The following is a 14,578-nucleotide window of genomic DNA, read 5'->3' on the forward strand; positions in this document are numbered from 1 at the left end:
TATACAATTTTTGACAATCATGCTTACAAGAGTGAATACAACATTTGTCAGGGTTTGCTCTTTTACTAATATAGTAATATACAGCCTGGTCGGTAGAGATGCACGGATAGTTTTGGTGTGCGACACCCATGATACCAATACTGTCTTTTATGAATTGCCATGAAAGCAAAGCAGGGTTTATCCTACAGGATACATCTTTTGCCAAAATATAAATCTCTTTTCTAAATTAGGCATTAAATGTGTCCATATTAAACTGGTAAGACATAATAGATATAGTATTATAATTATTTTATAATTATATTATATTATTATCTATTATAATAGATAATAGGGGTGCAGCAGTGGGGTCACACCCCGTGTGCATGACAGGCTCCGGGTTTAATTCCAACATGTGGCTCCTTTCCCATTTGTCGTACCCCGCCCTCTCATCCCCGTCTCTGAGTCTACCTACTGTCCTTCTCTGTAAAGCCTAAAAATAAACAGTGCGAAAACTTTGGTACTTTTCTGAACAATAAACTACCAGAAAATATCCATCTTTTTAAAATATGTGATTTCAAAATGTAGGGAAAATTTTGAAAATGTTAGTCTATAAGCATGTAAAATAAAAGCCGTGCTTTTTGCAAATGCCTCCTGGAGTGGCCTTGTGAGTAAAATATGCAGATGACATTTTGAGAATAAGACCTAATACTGTATTTTGTATTTTTCATTACTTGCCTGTTTACATAAACACATCATCACATAGCCACACTTTTCCATTTGACTAACCAGTTCACAGATAAAAGGAAAGCTGGATCCAAATGAACGAGTTACAGAAACCAAAACACTCCAAACTAAGGTTTCAAAGGCTCACAGTGAGGCAGGGAGAGTGTCAAAATTTTGACTTTTTTGGCTTCTATTTAATGGTGTTGTATTAAGACCTAAAAGATGCTTTTTCCTGCACAAAAAAACTAAAAAGAAACAAAGCTGAGTACTGAGCACTGAGTTTGTAAAAGCTATTGATGCTTTTAGGTTTGATAACTAACTAACTCTGAAGCTTCTCCTTGATAGGATTTCCACCTTAGTAACAACCTCTTACATGATTCAAAGTCAAATCAGTTAAAAAGAAGAAAAAGGAAACTGTAATTCACAGTCAAGCAGCAAGCTGAATATACCTCCAGGAAGCTGTCTCTGCAGCACATGAAGTCCGCTTTCTTCATGATGCTGTCTGCAGTGAGGACAAGCTCATTTTGGCTGAGTGCAGGCTCGTCTTGACATGTGTAGACAGCCTAAAAGAAAAGGAGACGACTGTAAATGGGGAACAGCACTGCAAGAGCACTTAATCCCAGCTCAAAGTCTCCTAATAGGACAAGCTCATGGCATGTGCAGGTATGTCAAGGATTCAGACAGATGAACAACTGTAGGATTCATACGAGTTCAAAAGACAGGATTTCATTCTGCAGGAAAAGGGCTTTGAACTCTACGGTGAGGGATAGCTCTCCACAATGAACCTCTCTCTCTCTCCTCACTCAATTCTGTAAACTGATCCCAGGTCAGGTGAAATAAACCGAGTCAGAGCAGATATTGCATAAACTGGTTGCTATTTTACAGCCCTAAACAACAATTCTTAATGCCTACTTAGGGTGAATCATCAAGACATTTAAATTCATCATTAGTGGATGCTCTGCGTGATGACAGATGGCCTGTGACCTATCTGTGCTCAGGCCAGCATGCACTGAACAGTGAGAGTGCGGGCTAAAAGGAATACTTGGGAGGGGTTCAAACGACTTTTGTATAGTATGAGTACAGATTGCTGCGTGAGTGCACCTTTAGATAAATAGGGATGCAGACTAGGCTTCTAGCACCCCCTTTGGCACAGTTATATTAGGTTTTACCTGTATTGCATGTTAAGTACAGCAGCATGGGTTGGTGATGTTTGGTTAGTTACCGAGCTGCTCGACGTGCTATAGCAAAACAATTAAAACTTTGCTATGCTAACGGTGGCACTGGTTAAGCCTTATGTGGGGAAAACAACACAAAGCACAAATCTGAACCGATATGGCGGTGTTGCAAAAATTCATTCTGTGCAAATAAGGCAGTCCAAAGGAGAGCTTAAACTTCACTATTAGGTCTGAGAACCCTTGCACAATATAAACATTTCTGCTGCTGCACAGAAACTGAAGGTTTTAGACTTACCAATGGAAAACTTCTTGCAGGAAGATATTTATAACCCATTTTCATACTGGATTTTATGGTACTAAGAGTCAATCTTTGCTCAAACATGTATCAGTGCACAGAGACGCTGGGCTATATCTGTGTCTATCGATGAAGAAAAAAGAAGAAATAACCTTCAATATTAGGCATCAGTATGAATGTTTGTTTCCACGTGGACAGAGGATGTTGTGCAGGTTCAAATCTTGCACGTGGCTCCTGTCTTACACGTTTTTCCCCACTCTCCTTCTCCACAGTTTCCAACTCTATCCACTGTCCTTTCTCAATAAAAGCATGAAAGCCTAAAATAAACTTAAGAAATATCAAATATGATACAATAAATTATGCCTTACAAGAATCTAAAAAAGAAAATCAAATAACTGGCAAGCCAAGTGAGTTCTTGTCTCATCTGCTCCAGACTTAACTCACCCGGATGTTGTCCAGGACTCTCTTAAACTCCAGCGGCTCATCCTTCCCCTCCATAGCAGCGGGGTCCAGACCGTCCCCACCATAAATAAATTGGATGATGTCCCCTGTGGAGCTGCGGACTGTCAGGTCGTACTGTGAGCACAGATCCTCTAAGGACTTCACCAGACGCCTCTGTAGAGCACAGACAGGGATAAAAAACCTTATGCAACAGAAAGGTTTACAGAGGCCAACTATACCTGTACTGACCAGAGTAAATACTCAGAGTTTAGAGAAGTATTAAAAAAAATTAAAAACAGTCAGCAAAACAGTCACAGCAGCATATAGACAACCACGATACGATAAATACAATGCCAGAAATGCATTAAAGACTTATAGAATACAAGACACACCTGAGTCTTAGAGTGAGCATTGACCACAAGTCAGTTTCAGCATTTAGAAACGTGACAGCTAAAAGGATAATGAGTTTGAGTATCTATTTGTTTTCCTTGGGGGTGCATGATAGCGCTGCTCCAAGGGCATTAGAGAAAAGTCAGATGAGAGAGTGTGGCCAGGCTGATCTATTATTCTCTTGGCTTTCTGGACCAGAGGGAGCTCAAGACCTTCAGCTGGACTCCAATAATCTTGAAGCAGACTTTCAAAGTGTGGTTCAAACTATTTCCTTCCTGACAGACAACCCATTCAACCAGTAAATAAAAGAAAATGTTAAAAGACTTTCAATAAGAGAATGATGACAAGATAAAATCCACTCAGAAATGCTAAGATTTCAGCTTCTGCAACAAGAGAATTCTTTTTCAACTACATTTAACTATTCTCTGTGTTCTGAGCAAAGTTCAATTCAGAGTTACACAGTTCTGAGGTATCTGTACAGGTCAAGGTTGTCAAGGCACAACCCTGCAAAAAGCTTCCTGTTCCAGCTGAATTAATCTGAATTTACACAAATCCACCAAAATAGAAAAATAATTTCACTGGGGGACAATTTTCTATAAAGGTTGGTGAGTTTTGAGCAAGTTAAAGCCTCTAAATTAGCAACTCTTCTGACAGAAAATTGACACAGACATAGAATAGGGTCCTCGCCAACCCTTGGTAGGAGCTCGGGCCCTAATTGTTAAATATTACGATTAAGCTATGAGTGTTATTATTATATAGAAAAAAATAAGCATTGATCTTTTATCACCATACAGCCTTCAAAAAATAATTACTTGTATTTATGGAGGAACATAAGAGCAATTGATATTTTTCTTCCCTTTTCCTTTTTAGGCAAATGCATCACAATGATTCATTAATTGGCTTCAATCTCATGTTTTTTTTAAGAACAGCAAACCTCAAAATCATGATAAAACTGTATTGTGAACCAGGGTCGGAAATTAGCATCAATTTGCTCAACCTTCTAGCCCACTGGCGGGGCTAAATAAAAGTCATAGAAGGATTTTTTTTACATAGCTTGAGCCCATTTTTTTCCTTGTTTCTACCAACTTTATGACCAGAACTGAACAGATCTTATTTACCAATTTACCAAAAGACCCTGCCTCCTCCTCTCTGTGTCAGAGCTGCTGTCAAATGTTTACAGTTGTCTGTGCGCTGGAATTGTTTGACTGACTCAGTATCATATGAGTAGTGCTGCAGCCGTGGTGTCTTCAACCTGATGTTTCGCTTGTGTTAAGTCCAAGATGATCAATCAAGACCTGAATTCCGGTGTGAGATTGCAGGAATTGGGCACAAAACCTTCTTTCTGAATTTCCTGCATTTTTCAGGGAACAAACATATATAACATAATAAACACATTTTTATAGTAACACAAAGGACTTTTCTAATTTCTGCAGGAGTTTAAATGGGCTGTGTTGAATGTTTGCTTCAATGCAGAATGAGTCTGTAGGGTTTGAGGACTCAACATAAAAAAATGCTGGATTCCTGACATCACAAAGCCTCACTGCCTGGATACAACTGGGCTCTCTGCTCAGTCCCATCCTTGATAAATAACCACCTGTGTTGTGTTGTTAGACAAGAACTGCACATCACTGCATTACCCATGTCAACCAAGAACTGAAAAAGCAACCAGAACTACTGCCTGGCCATTATTTATCTTCAAGGGGGAAAACATTGCAGGATAGTGAGAGCACAGTAGTGGGTCAAGAATGAGGTCTGGGTGAATTTTGAGGGAGAAAACTTATGTTTTAAGCAGTTTAGGTCCAGGTTTTGTAAGAAACTTTTGGATTATAGAGCAAGTTAAATGTAAATAATTAAAAAATGCATAAAATAATGATCTTTATTCTCCAAAATCCAATCAGTTCACCCTCAAGTCCATGTGTAAGGGGGCTGACAAACACCGACACAAACACTCAAAGGAATCATGGTGTTCATGCATTTCTTTTAATGAAAGCAGACAATATAATAAGTCTATAAATGGTCGGGTCTAGTTTCCTCTCACAGCTGCCTTTTTATGCTCTCTACATATTAAACAAAACATTGCTAAAACCCTCTATTAATTCTCTCTATTCAGTATTTTAGCTATTTATCTATGCATGCATGTATGTATGTTTGTCAGGATTGAACTTAACTCACATTTTTACCAGCCGTTTTATTTTAACGAGCAGCACAATGTCATAAGGTTTAATACACTAACAACAGAAATTCAATTTTAGGCCATTTAATAAAAGAAAATGTTTCAACTATTAAAGAAAATAACGGCATGCTCTCCTTCACGTTAATATCATTCTGAGGCTGGTTTATGAGCTTTTCAGGTGAGTGATTACAATCATAAAGGTTATGCTGGACAGTGTTATTTTATATAACATAAAATAATGTTATTTAAACATGCCCCATGTTTAAAAAAAGCAGGATATTTAAAAACCATTGGGAAATGTACAGGACAAAATAAAACAGAAAACAGTTTCTCGCTGTTACTTTAACTATCAGTACTCAGTTAAATTTTATCGACAATACAATTTCCCTCTTTTCTGCAAATTATCACCTCCAGGTTCTCACAACTGTTATGCAGCAGTGTCCTTTCTGATCAATGTCTGATTGGCCTGAGTTACGGTTTTATCATCAGGAGTAACTTTAGGACTGTTTCACAGACCAATATGAAGTGTAAAGTTTACCTATGCGGTCAAAAAGGCCTCTCCACATGCAAATGGCATTTGACATATTTAGCAAATAAGGCAGAATGGGAACAATTATTTAAGAAACAGCCTATTGTAACATATTCATATAGGATTATGTATTTTAGCAAATGTGCTTTATGATGAAACTCGTTCGTCCCTATTGACTTATCTACTCATTTTTTCTCTCTCTCCACACATATTACATGTCTGCATCTCCTTCTGTTGTCTCTATGCCTGTGTGATATTTTGTTAAAACTCCTACACTGCAATTTATTTGGTGCTTACCAAGATTTAAAAACTTAGATTAAAAAGTGTTTGATAATTTATCTTGTTTTAAAAGTTAATTTCTTATCTTTAGAGTGTAACTTTACAGTATAATCTTAAATCAAGCACAATCATATCTTGTTTGTCTTAATTAGTCAGGAAGTCCTTAGGTTTATTAAATAACTGTTAAAATAAGCTATATTAGTTCTCTCACCCACAGTCTCATCAAAATAGATCTTATTCAAGATTCAGTAACAAATATAAGTTGCTTGATTTAAGAATCACACAAAAAAGCATCAATAAAAATGCCACTTATTGTGCAGAATACTTCTGACTTCAAACACGATAAAAAAAATGTTGGAAAGAAAATTCTAGATTTCTAGATTATTTTACTAGTTTTGAGTACCTTTCTTCTCAGATTTAGTGTTATCTTATATTAAGCCCCCCTTTTTTTGCAGTGTTTGTTTATTAAGTTAAAAGAGTGTCTGTCATAATCTGCATGTGGATGAGGTTTATTCAAGAGCATGAAAGGGTCATAAATATCGCGGTGTGCAGAGCAGCATATCAGGCGCTATGAATGACCAGAAATGGGGACTCAAGTCGCACACATCAGTGACTTAAAACTTGACTTGGATTCACACACAAAAGCCTTGAGACTTGACTCAGACTTGTGATACAGGACTCGTGATCAATCTTCATTTTTTTCTTTTTCTATCATCTTCTCCTGGCCTCCTGTCACTCTTTTCCCTATCATCCCTTTTCCCTTTGACCGTTGGTGCATCATTTCCTCTCATCCTCGTCTTCTTTGGTGCTGCATAACAATGACACACACAAACACGACACTCAGGTACACACCTACACAGAAACCCGCGCTAACATGTTGGTAGTGCAGACTTCAGGCTTCCACAGGTTGAGAGCAAAAGTTTCAGAGTACTTGAAGATAAACAAAGACCTGAACTTTCAGTTTAGTATGACACATGTCTCTGTAGTGTTTCATTTGTACACAGAGAAGTGCTTTATTAAGAGGAGAGCTTATACTGATCATGTTGATGGGGGAAGAAAGACAGAGCACATGTTTCTTCTTATACCAGACATACATATGATATATAACATATTTTCCCAACAACAGAATTGTGGTTTGTAGAAACACTGAGTGGCTAGTAACCATTAGCCACAGTGGATGGTGTTAAAAAAGTTCATGTCAATCCCCAGTCACATGTAAGCATACGCAAGTGCACAGACAATACCATCAACCTGTGGTCCTCTTGACATCACTGAAAAGCTTAGTTATTCTCAACTGAGGTGAAAGCTTTTACCTAGAGATGGTATAGGAAGAGCTGGACATGCAGACAGAAACATCCACACAAACCCAGAGATTTTTTTGATATGTCTGAAAGCGTGGCTGCTGTTTCTTTATTTTGTTATAATAAAATTCTGCAGACATCCTTCCGTTAAAGAAAAAAAAAAAACACACTGGTCACTGAAATAATTTGGAACGTAACTACAAATTAAAATGTACTGAAAAATAACCAATGGAAATCAGACACTGCTTTTGAATTGTGGTCCAACAGAATCATCAAAAAATAATTATGAAACTGGCCTGGATGAAAATGATGGTACCCCTAGAAAAGATGTAAAACAAGTTGACCATAGGGACATGTTAAACTAAGGTGTGTCCTGTAATTAGCATCACATGTCTTTAAACTTGTGAACAGTCTGCCTATTTAGAGGGTGAAAAGTAGTCACTGTGCTGTTTGGTATCATGGTGTGTACCACACTGAACATGGACCACAGAGAGCTAAGGAGACCGTTGTCCCAGAAGATTAGAAAGACTATTATAGACAAGTATATGTAAAGGATATTAGAAAATCTCCAGGCAGCTTGATGTTCCTGTGACTACAGTTACACCTATTATTCAGAAGTTTAAGGTCCACGGGACTGAAGCCAAAAGAAAAAGAAGACAAATGAAGAAACGGACTACACGAATGGTAATCAAAGAGCCCAGAACAACTTCCAAAGAGATTAGAGGTATATCAGTGTCAGAATGCACCAACCATCGCTGTTTGAACCAAAGTGAACTTTAATGGGAGACAACCGGGGAAGACTCCACTGCTAAAAGCAAATCATAAAAAAGCGAGACTGGAATTTGTCAAAAGGCATACTGACAAGCCACAAAGCCTCTGGGAGAATGTCCTTTGGACAGATAAGACAAAACTGGAGCTTTATTGCAAGTCACATCAGCTCAATGTTCACAGATGCAAAAATGAAGCATAGAAAGGAAAGAACACTGTCCCTACTGTGAAACATGGAGGAGGCTCGGGTATGAACTGGGGCTACTTTGCTGCATCTGGCACAGGGTGGCTTGAATCTCTGCCAGGTGCGATGAAATCTCCAAAGTATCGAGGAATTCTGGAGCCAAATGTGCTGCCCAGTGTTAGAAAGCCTAGTCTCAGTCACAGAACATGGGTCCTCTGACAGGATAACGACCCAAAACACAGAGCTAAAAAACACCCCAAGAATGGCTAAGAATAAAACATTGGACTATTGTGAAGTGGACCTGATCTAAATCCTATTAAACATTTGTGGAAGGAGCTGAAACATGCAGTCTGGAGAAGGCACCCTTCAAACCTGAGACAACTGGAGCAGTTTGCTCATGAGGAGTGGGCTAAAATACCTGCAAACAGGTGCAAAAGTTTCACTGGGAGTTACAGAAATCTCTTGATCACAGTGATTGCCCTTTAAAGGTTGTGCAACACAATATTAAGTTAAGGGTACCATCATTTTTGTCCAGGCCGGTTTCATTAGACTGTTTTTATGATTCTGTTGAAGCACAATTCAAAAACAATGTCAGATTTCCATTAGTTAATTTTCAGTACATTTTTATGTATTACTATTTTTGCCAGTTTCAGGCGCAATTGTTTTTCTTTCTTTAACAGAAGGATCCAACAATTTTGTCCACGTGTGTCTCTGAGGCATCATTATGAGAACAAGAAGCCACAGGGAATAGAGATGAAAAATCTTCTGGCATTACCTGCATGTATCCCGTCTCAGCAGTTTTCACCGCAGTGTCCACCAGACCCTCCCGACCGGCCATGGTGTGGAAGAAGAACTCTGTGGGCGTCAGGCCGTCATAGAAGCTGTCAGCCACAAAGCCTTTTGCAGCTGGAAGCTGTTGAAATTCAGTCATTAGGAAACAGGTTTGGGGGTTTTCTTGGACATGTGAAACCTGCCTGCAGATGTCATCCCTATGTCTTTGTGATTATATGCCATAACTTCAACTGTTCCCTTCCACATTATTCTCAGACAAAACAAAAGCAGAGGCAATGAATCAATATACTAAAGCCCATCAGACTGATTAAACATTATGACTATTTATGCAATGGTTATTTTCAATACCACAATAAAGAAAATAATGAAAAGAATGATTTCTTTGAGTTATAGACGGCAAGTAAATAAAAACTAGATTAGCTGGGTTCTTACTTTTGAGTGCTTTTCAAAATGAGGCAGGGACCGATTCTCGAAGCCATCAGGCACTCGAGAGCCACTTATGGCCTGCTGTCCCACGCAGGCAATCATCTGAGAGATATTGATGAAAGATCCTGTAAGTACACAAAAATATGACAGCAGGTTACTAATGTACATTTTCCAAGGTCCTTTCATGGCAGCACAGAAAAAGCATGCAGAAAGTGGACTGAAGGTCACAAATGTTTATCGTGTGCCATAAAAATACTTCTACAAGAATAAATCAACTGTCCCTGGTTGCTTATTTTGCTTTTGAGGTTCTGCAGAGACGTATTATCTTCAAAAACTCCTCAGTCCCTCTATGTAAACAGTTATAATCTTAAGTCTGCATGCGATACAGAAAAACAAGACTTTCCCTTCATTTTGGTTTTATTTCCTGATTATTTTTGGTTGTAATTTGTATTTCCCTGACATGAGTGATTAATCTTTTAAATAAACATAAGGCTATACATTTTTTTTTAAACTTAATCTATAAACATAACTGAGCCATTATTTTTTTGTTATAAAATATTAGGCCTGAACATTTTCTGTGTTCCATGTCACTACTAATTGTTTTTCTCATTTCAACTGTTTTTTTAGGGTTCTTACATATTTTTTAATATCAAATTTAAAAGAAAAACTTTTCAAGGCTTTTTAAGACCTGAAACAGGAAAAATTAATACCAATTTTCAGCAGTAAAAAGCCAAAAATAAATCACAATAATTTCAACTAAATGCATTTCAAAGAGTATTTGATTGTTGTTATTATTATTATTATTATTTATTTTTTATTAAGATTTATTCTGAGCATTTTTGCATCTTTATTTGACAGAGGAGGACAGTGTATAGAGTCAGACACAGGGACGAGAGCAGGGGAGAGACATGCAGTAAAGGGTCCCCGGGCCGTCCGCGCACATGGGGCGCACCCCAAACCATCTAGCCACCTGCAACCCATTATTAATTATTAATTGACATCATTATGCCCCTCGCAGGTCAGTGGTTCAGAGCAACATTCATCAAAACAAGCAGAAATAAGCTCAGTTTCTTCCATCAAGCTCTCATGAGCCCTAAACAGTTAGAGTGTCAGAACAAGTACTCTATTCACCCTGGGACACAACACGCACTGTGTGTCCTAACACATTTTGAGCTGTGAAGTGGCCCCTTGCAAACTGAATGGGGCAAATTCTCAATAGTGTTTGGTAAGATACAGTGGGTGACAAAACTTCTGGTAATGACAGCATATTTTAGCATGTCATACAGGTCAATTGGCTGCACTGATAAATAAGACATAGGCATTCTAAGAGTGTTTTACACAGGTGATTTTACTGTAGTCTGATTTAACTTAGATTTTTACTTTTTTCACAAGAAATACAGTAAAATAAATGAAAAATCAACAGGAACATTTCCTTTGCAGTGAGCTTACCCTTGGAGCCACACAGAGCCATGATGAGAGGGCTGTTGCTTTTGTCAAGTTCTCGTAGGCAGGCACTACCAGCTCTGTCTCTAATGACAGACAGCTCTCTCAGGATAAGAGCCTGTTGAACAAATAACACTAAACAAGATGACTTTGGGGCCTGATACTAGAGAAAACTTTTTACAACCACATTGAGCAAACAAATGTTGAAATCCAGAGAAGCATGCAGGGACAAGCATTCACGTCTGGCATCTTTTTGTGCATGTAAACACTTCAACTCCCACATAAAGTGGCAGGTTCATACTTCTACGGGCACAAAGCACACCTTAATATTTCACACCAGTCAAGGATAAATGGATCTTTAGTTCTGTAGTTCTTGGTAGTGAGATGTGCACACAAGACCTTGTAAAATGAAACCAAGAGATTTCTTGTCGAGGATAAAACTCTCACAAGATCAACAGGCTACACAGATCAGATACTGAGGAGAAGATACCATGACCACGGAGGCTGTTTAAGTACAATGTCATCACACATGATGTTGCCTCACCTGGGCAAACAGACTAACAACTACAAGAGAGGAGCCAGACAAAAGCAAAGGACAAGTGGATGTCTGTGCCAATCAACCTCATTTACTATTTGCTTTTTTAAATGTTAATCCCTGCATAAATGACACACCAGAACATGTAACGTTTTTTTCCTTTTTTTCCACATATGGACAAATGTCATCAAGCCTACCTCTAGAGTCTCCTCTGCTGTGCAGCCTGGTTGCTGCTGCAGCTTGCCTGTCTGTAGTGCTTCAATGTAATCATCACACTTCTTGTAACCATCATCCAGCAAGTCCTGTTTGGCCTTGAGAAGACCCTGACCAGGTGTGACATCACCAATTCCAATGGAAAAGCCCCGATTGGCTGTAAATTAATGTAAAAACAAAAAAAGAAAAGCCATATATATATATATATATATATTCTACATGTTATAATTTCTTCAGAATTTAAAAAATGATTTAAAATATTTCTGTGCACCAAACTAAAGCAAAGTTCACTGATTTCATGATGTTTTTTGGATTAATCTCTGCTGAGATTTGCATTTTCAATGGGCTTAATATCGCAACTGTATTGTTCAAACCCTATGGAGAACCTACACAGGAAAACTGGAGCAAGTCTCGCCAGGCGTGACATGGCGTTTGCGGCCTCTAGCTGTCCCCAGTCTCTCAGTAGGATGTAGAAGATGTTGTTCTTGGATCCAGATCCCAAGGTGCCCTTGTCCATGCTGCCACACATGAGCTCACTGTTGTGAATCACCACGACTGTGAATGTGACAAGAATTGATACCATTAAATAGGTAGCAGGGTGCCTTTGATATACACGAAAAAGGTTGGTGAGTGCAGAAGGGAAATCAGCTTGGGTGGAAAATGATTTTGAAGAAGATTGTGGCATTTTATCTTGGAAAATTAAAAAAAAAAAAAAAGCACACAGATATTTCACAGCAGGGGTCTCTGGCGCTTCATCCACTCCACAAGTGGAGGTCGGTTCTTTCAGAAAGGATCAGTACATTTAAAAAAAGCCTCAATAGACTCTATCTTACAGGCAAATTCAAAGAAGAAACAGGAGTACACAAGTCATATTTTGCATTTTAATACATCTTTTTTACCTTTGCTCCAGTTTCTTCTTTTGATATGCTTGCGAGAAGGATCCATTAAACCATCTTTTATAGATGGATTTTATTTTGGAGGACATTTATACAGGTGCATCTAAAAAATAGAGCATCAAGTAAAAGTTCTTTTTTTAGTCTGTGATTTTCATCAAAAAGTAAAACTTCTATAAACTCCAGATTCATTTCATACAAAGTGAAACATTTCAAGATTGTTTTAGTCTTGAGAATTATGGCAAACCAGTCTACTCACTCAAAATCATATATTTTGCAGAAAATTTCAATTTTTAAAGGTTTCCTGAGCCTTCATTCTCTCACTATGGGTCAGTTCATACAACCACAATCACTGGGACGACTGCTGACCTAACGTTTGTCCAGGAGACAATAACTGACTCCCTCCACAAGGAGGGAAGCCACAAAAGGTCATTGCTGAAAGAGCAGGCTGTTCTTAGAGGCTATTCTAAAGCATATTCATTGAAAGTTGACTAGAAGGGAAAAGTGTGGTGGGAAAAAGTGCACAAGCAAAGGGATGAGCTCAGCCTTCAGAGGATTGTCAAACAAAGATGATTCAAGAACTTAAGGGAGGTTCACAAGGAGTGGACTGAGACAAAGTGTCTTGTTCCTAGTGTTAGTCACTCCTGAACCACATAGGTCACAGCACCCCTCACGTGCTAAGGGGAAATAGGTCCAATAGATTTCCATTTGTAAATCAAGGTCCCAGAGTCTGGAGAAAGATCAGACAGGCAGAGAATTCAAGGTGCTCAAAGTCCAGTGTTTTCAGTTTCAACACTCAGTTATTCACATTAATCTATCCAAAGTCTATCTGTTTCAATACTTCTGCTCACCTAAAAATGTGGTGTTCTGTTACAAACAACACTATCTTCTAAGCTGTGTATCAGATCCAGTTATAAATAACTGGAAATAAATACTGAAACATTGATCTTTTGTCTCACAATCATCTTTTGATGTTAAGTAATGTTATCAAGGTCTCTGTTTTTAGAGAATAACATAAATTTGGATCTGTTAGGGTTAAGGACTAGTTTCAGATTAAACAAATAGTATCAAAAATCCTACGTGCTACTATTTTAATCCACCCAACAGGCAAAATGTCAAATAACCTTCATTTCCTGTCAATGATTTAGATAGAGCAGATCTCAAGAATAAGAAGCTGGAACTGCTAAATGATTGACATTTTAACTAAACAACGAATGTAATTGTAAACCGATTGCCTCAGAGAGGCAATTAGTTCATTCTACATCAATAAATTGATTGACTAATCTCAACAGGTTGAAAGTTAGGATCAATTTGCTGTACCTGTTAGAACATGTGACCTCTGGAGGATTACTGCTTTGCTCTCAAGCACTGCAGGCCAGTGTAGGACCAAATAATGTATTTGTTCATTGATATCGAGGTCTGTGAGTGGTTTGTGTGCCACTGAGGAGATGAAACTGAATAATGCATACTGCATGATGAATACAAGCACTTCAAGTCATCATAATAAAGACTACCATAACTCCCACATGCAGGAGATGTACATTATGTCAGTTTTTATTATCGCATAGGAGCTGAAGATCTGATAGTCAGTGCCTTTATGTGTCTTACATAACATATTTTCAGGAGGGTATAAATGTATAGTTTCTGCATAAGCAGAGAGCTGAGATGATGTATAACTGATGTCATATTTCCCCAAATTTTCTCTAATATCTACATGGGATTTACAGATTAAAATTTGACTTCTGTTTGATCATGAACTTCTCACTCAGTAAGTGCTGTTTTTAATGTGCAAATGAAGAAGCTCATCAGCACCCACACAGGCACTCTTAAGACAATGAAGGAGTGCACAAATTCAGAATTTAAAAAACACTAAAAAAAAAACCACCAAGATGGCTGAGGAGTGCTGCTTCAAATATTTTCAAATGTTTAACACAGAGGCTCTTAGGTCGCAAAGAAGTTCAGAGTTGTATTTTGTCGAGGGTGAAAAAAATTCATAACCAGAAAAAACTAAGACACACTGTTGCAAAAATAAACGCCTG

General features: G+C 38.1%; 1 protein-coding gene across 2 annotated transcripts in view; it reads right to left on the bottom strand.

Moving 5' to 3' along the window:
• The window catches only part of polr3a (polymerase (RNA) III (DNA directed) polypeptide A), a 60,814-nt gene that overhangs the window by 20,222 nt on the left and 26,014 nt on the right, over positions 1 to 14,578 (bottom strand). For both annotated transcript variants that reach the window (XM_041815707.1, XM_041815706.1), the window contains exons 15-21: positions 12,037 to 12,201; positions 11,631 to 11,803; positions 10,905 to 11,016; positions 9,462 to 9,580; positions 9,013 to 9,150; positions 2,617 to 2,787; positions 1,152 to 1,265 (exon numbers count right to left, since the gene is read on the bottom strand). In XM_041815707.1, coding sequence (XP_041671641.1) covers positions 1,152 to 1,265; positions 2,617 to 2,787; positions 9,013 to 9,150; positions 9,462 to 9,580; positions 10,905 to 11,016; positions 11,631 to 11,803; positions 12,037 to 12,201 — 992 coding nt within the window. The remainder of the gene's footprint in view (positions 1 to 1,151; positions 1,266 to 2,616; positions 2,788 to 9,012; positions 9,151 to 9,461; positions 9,581 to 10,904; positions 11,017 to 11,630; positions 11,804 to 12,036; positions 12,202 to 14,578) is intronic.

This window comes from Cheilinus undulatus, linkage group 20 (assembly GCF_018320785.1).
Source record: "Cheilinus undulatus linkage group 20, ASM1832078v1, whole genome shotgun sequence".
NCBI classification, from domain to species: Eukaryota; Metazoa; Chordata; class Actinopteri; order Labriformes; family Labridae; genus Cheilinus; species Cheilinus undulatus.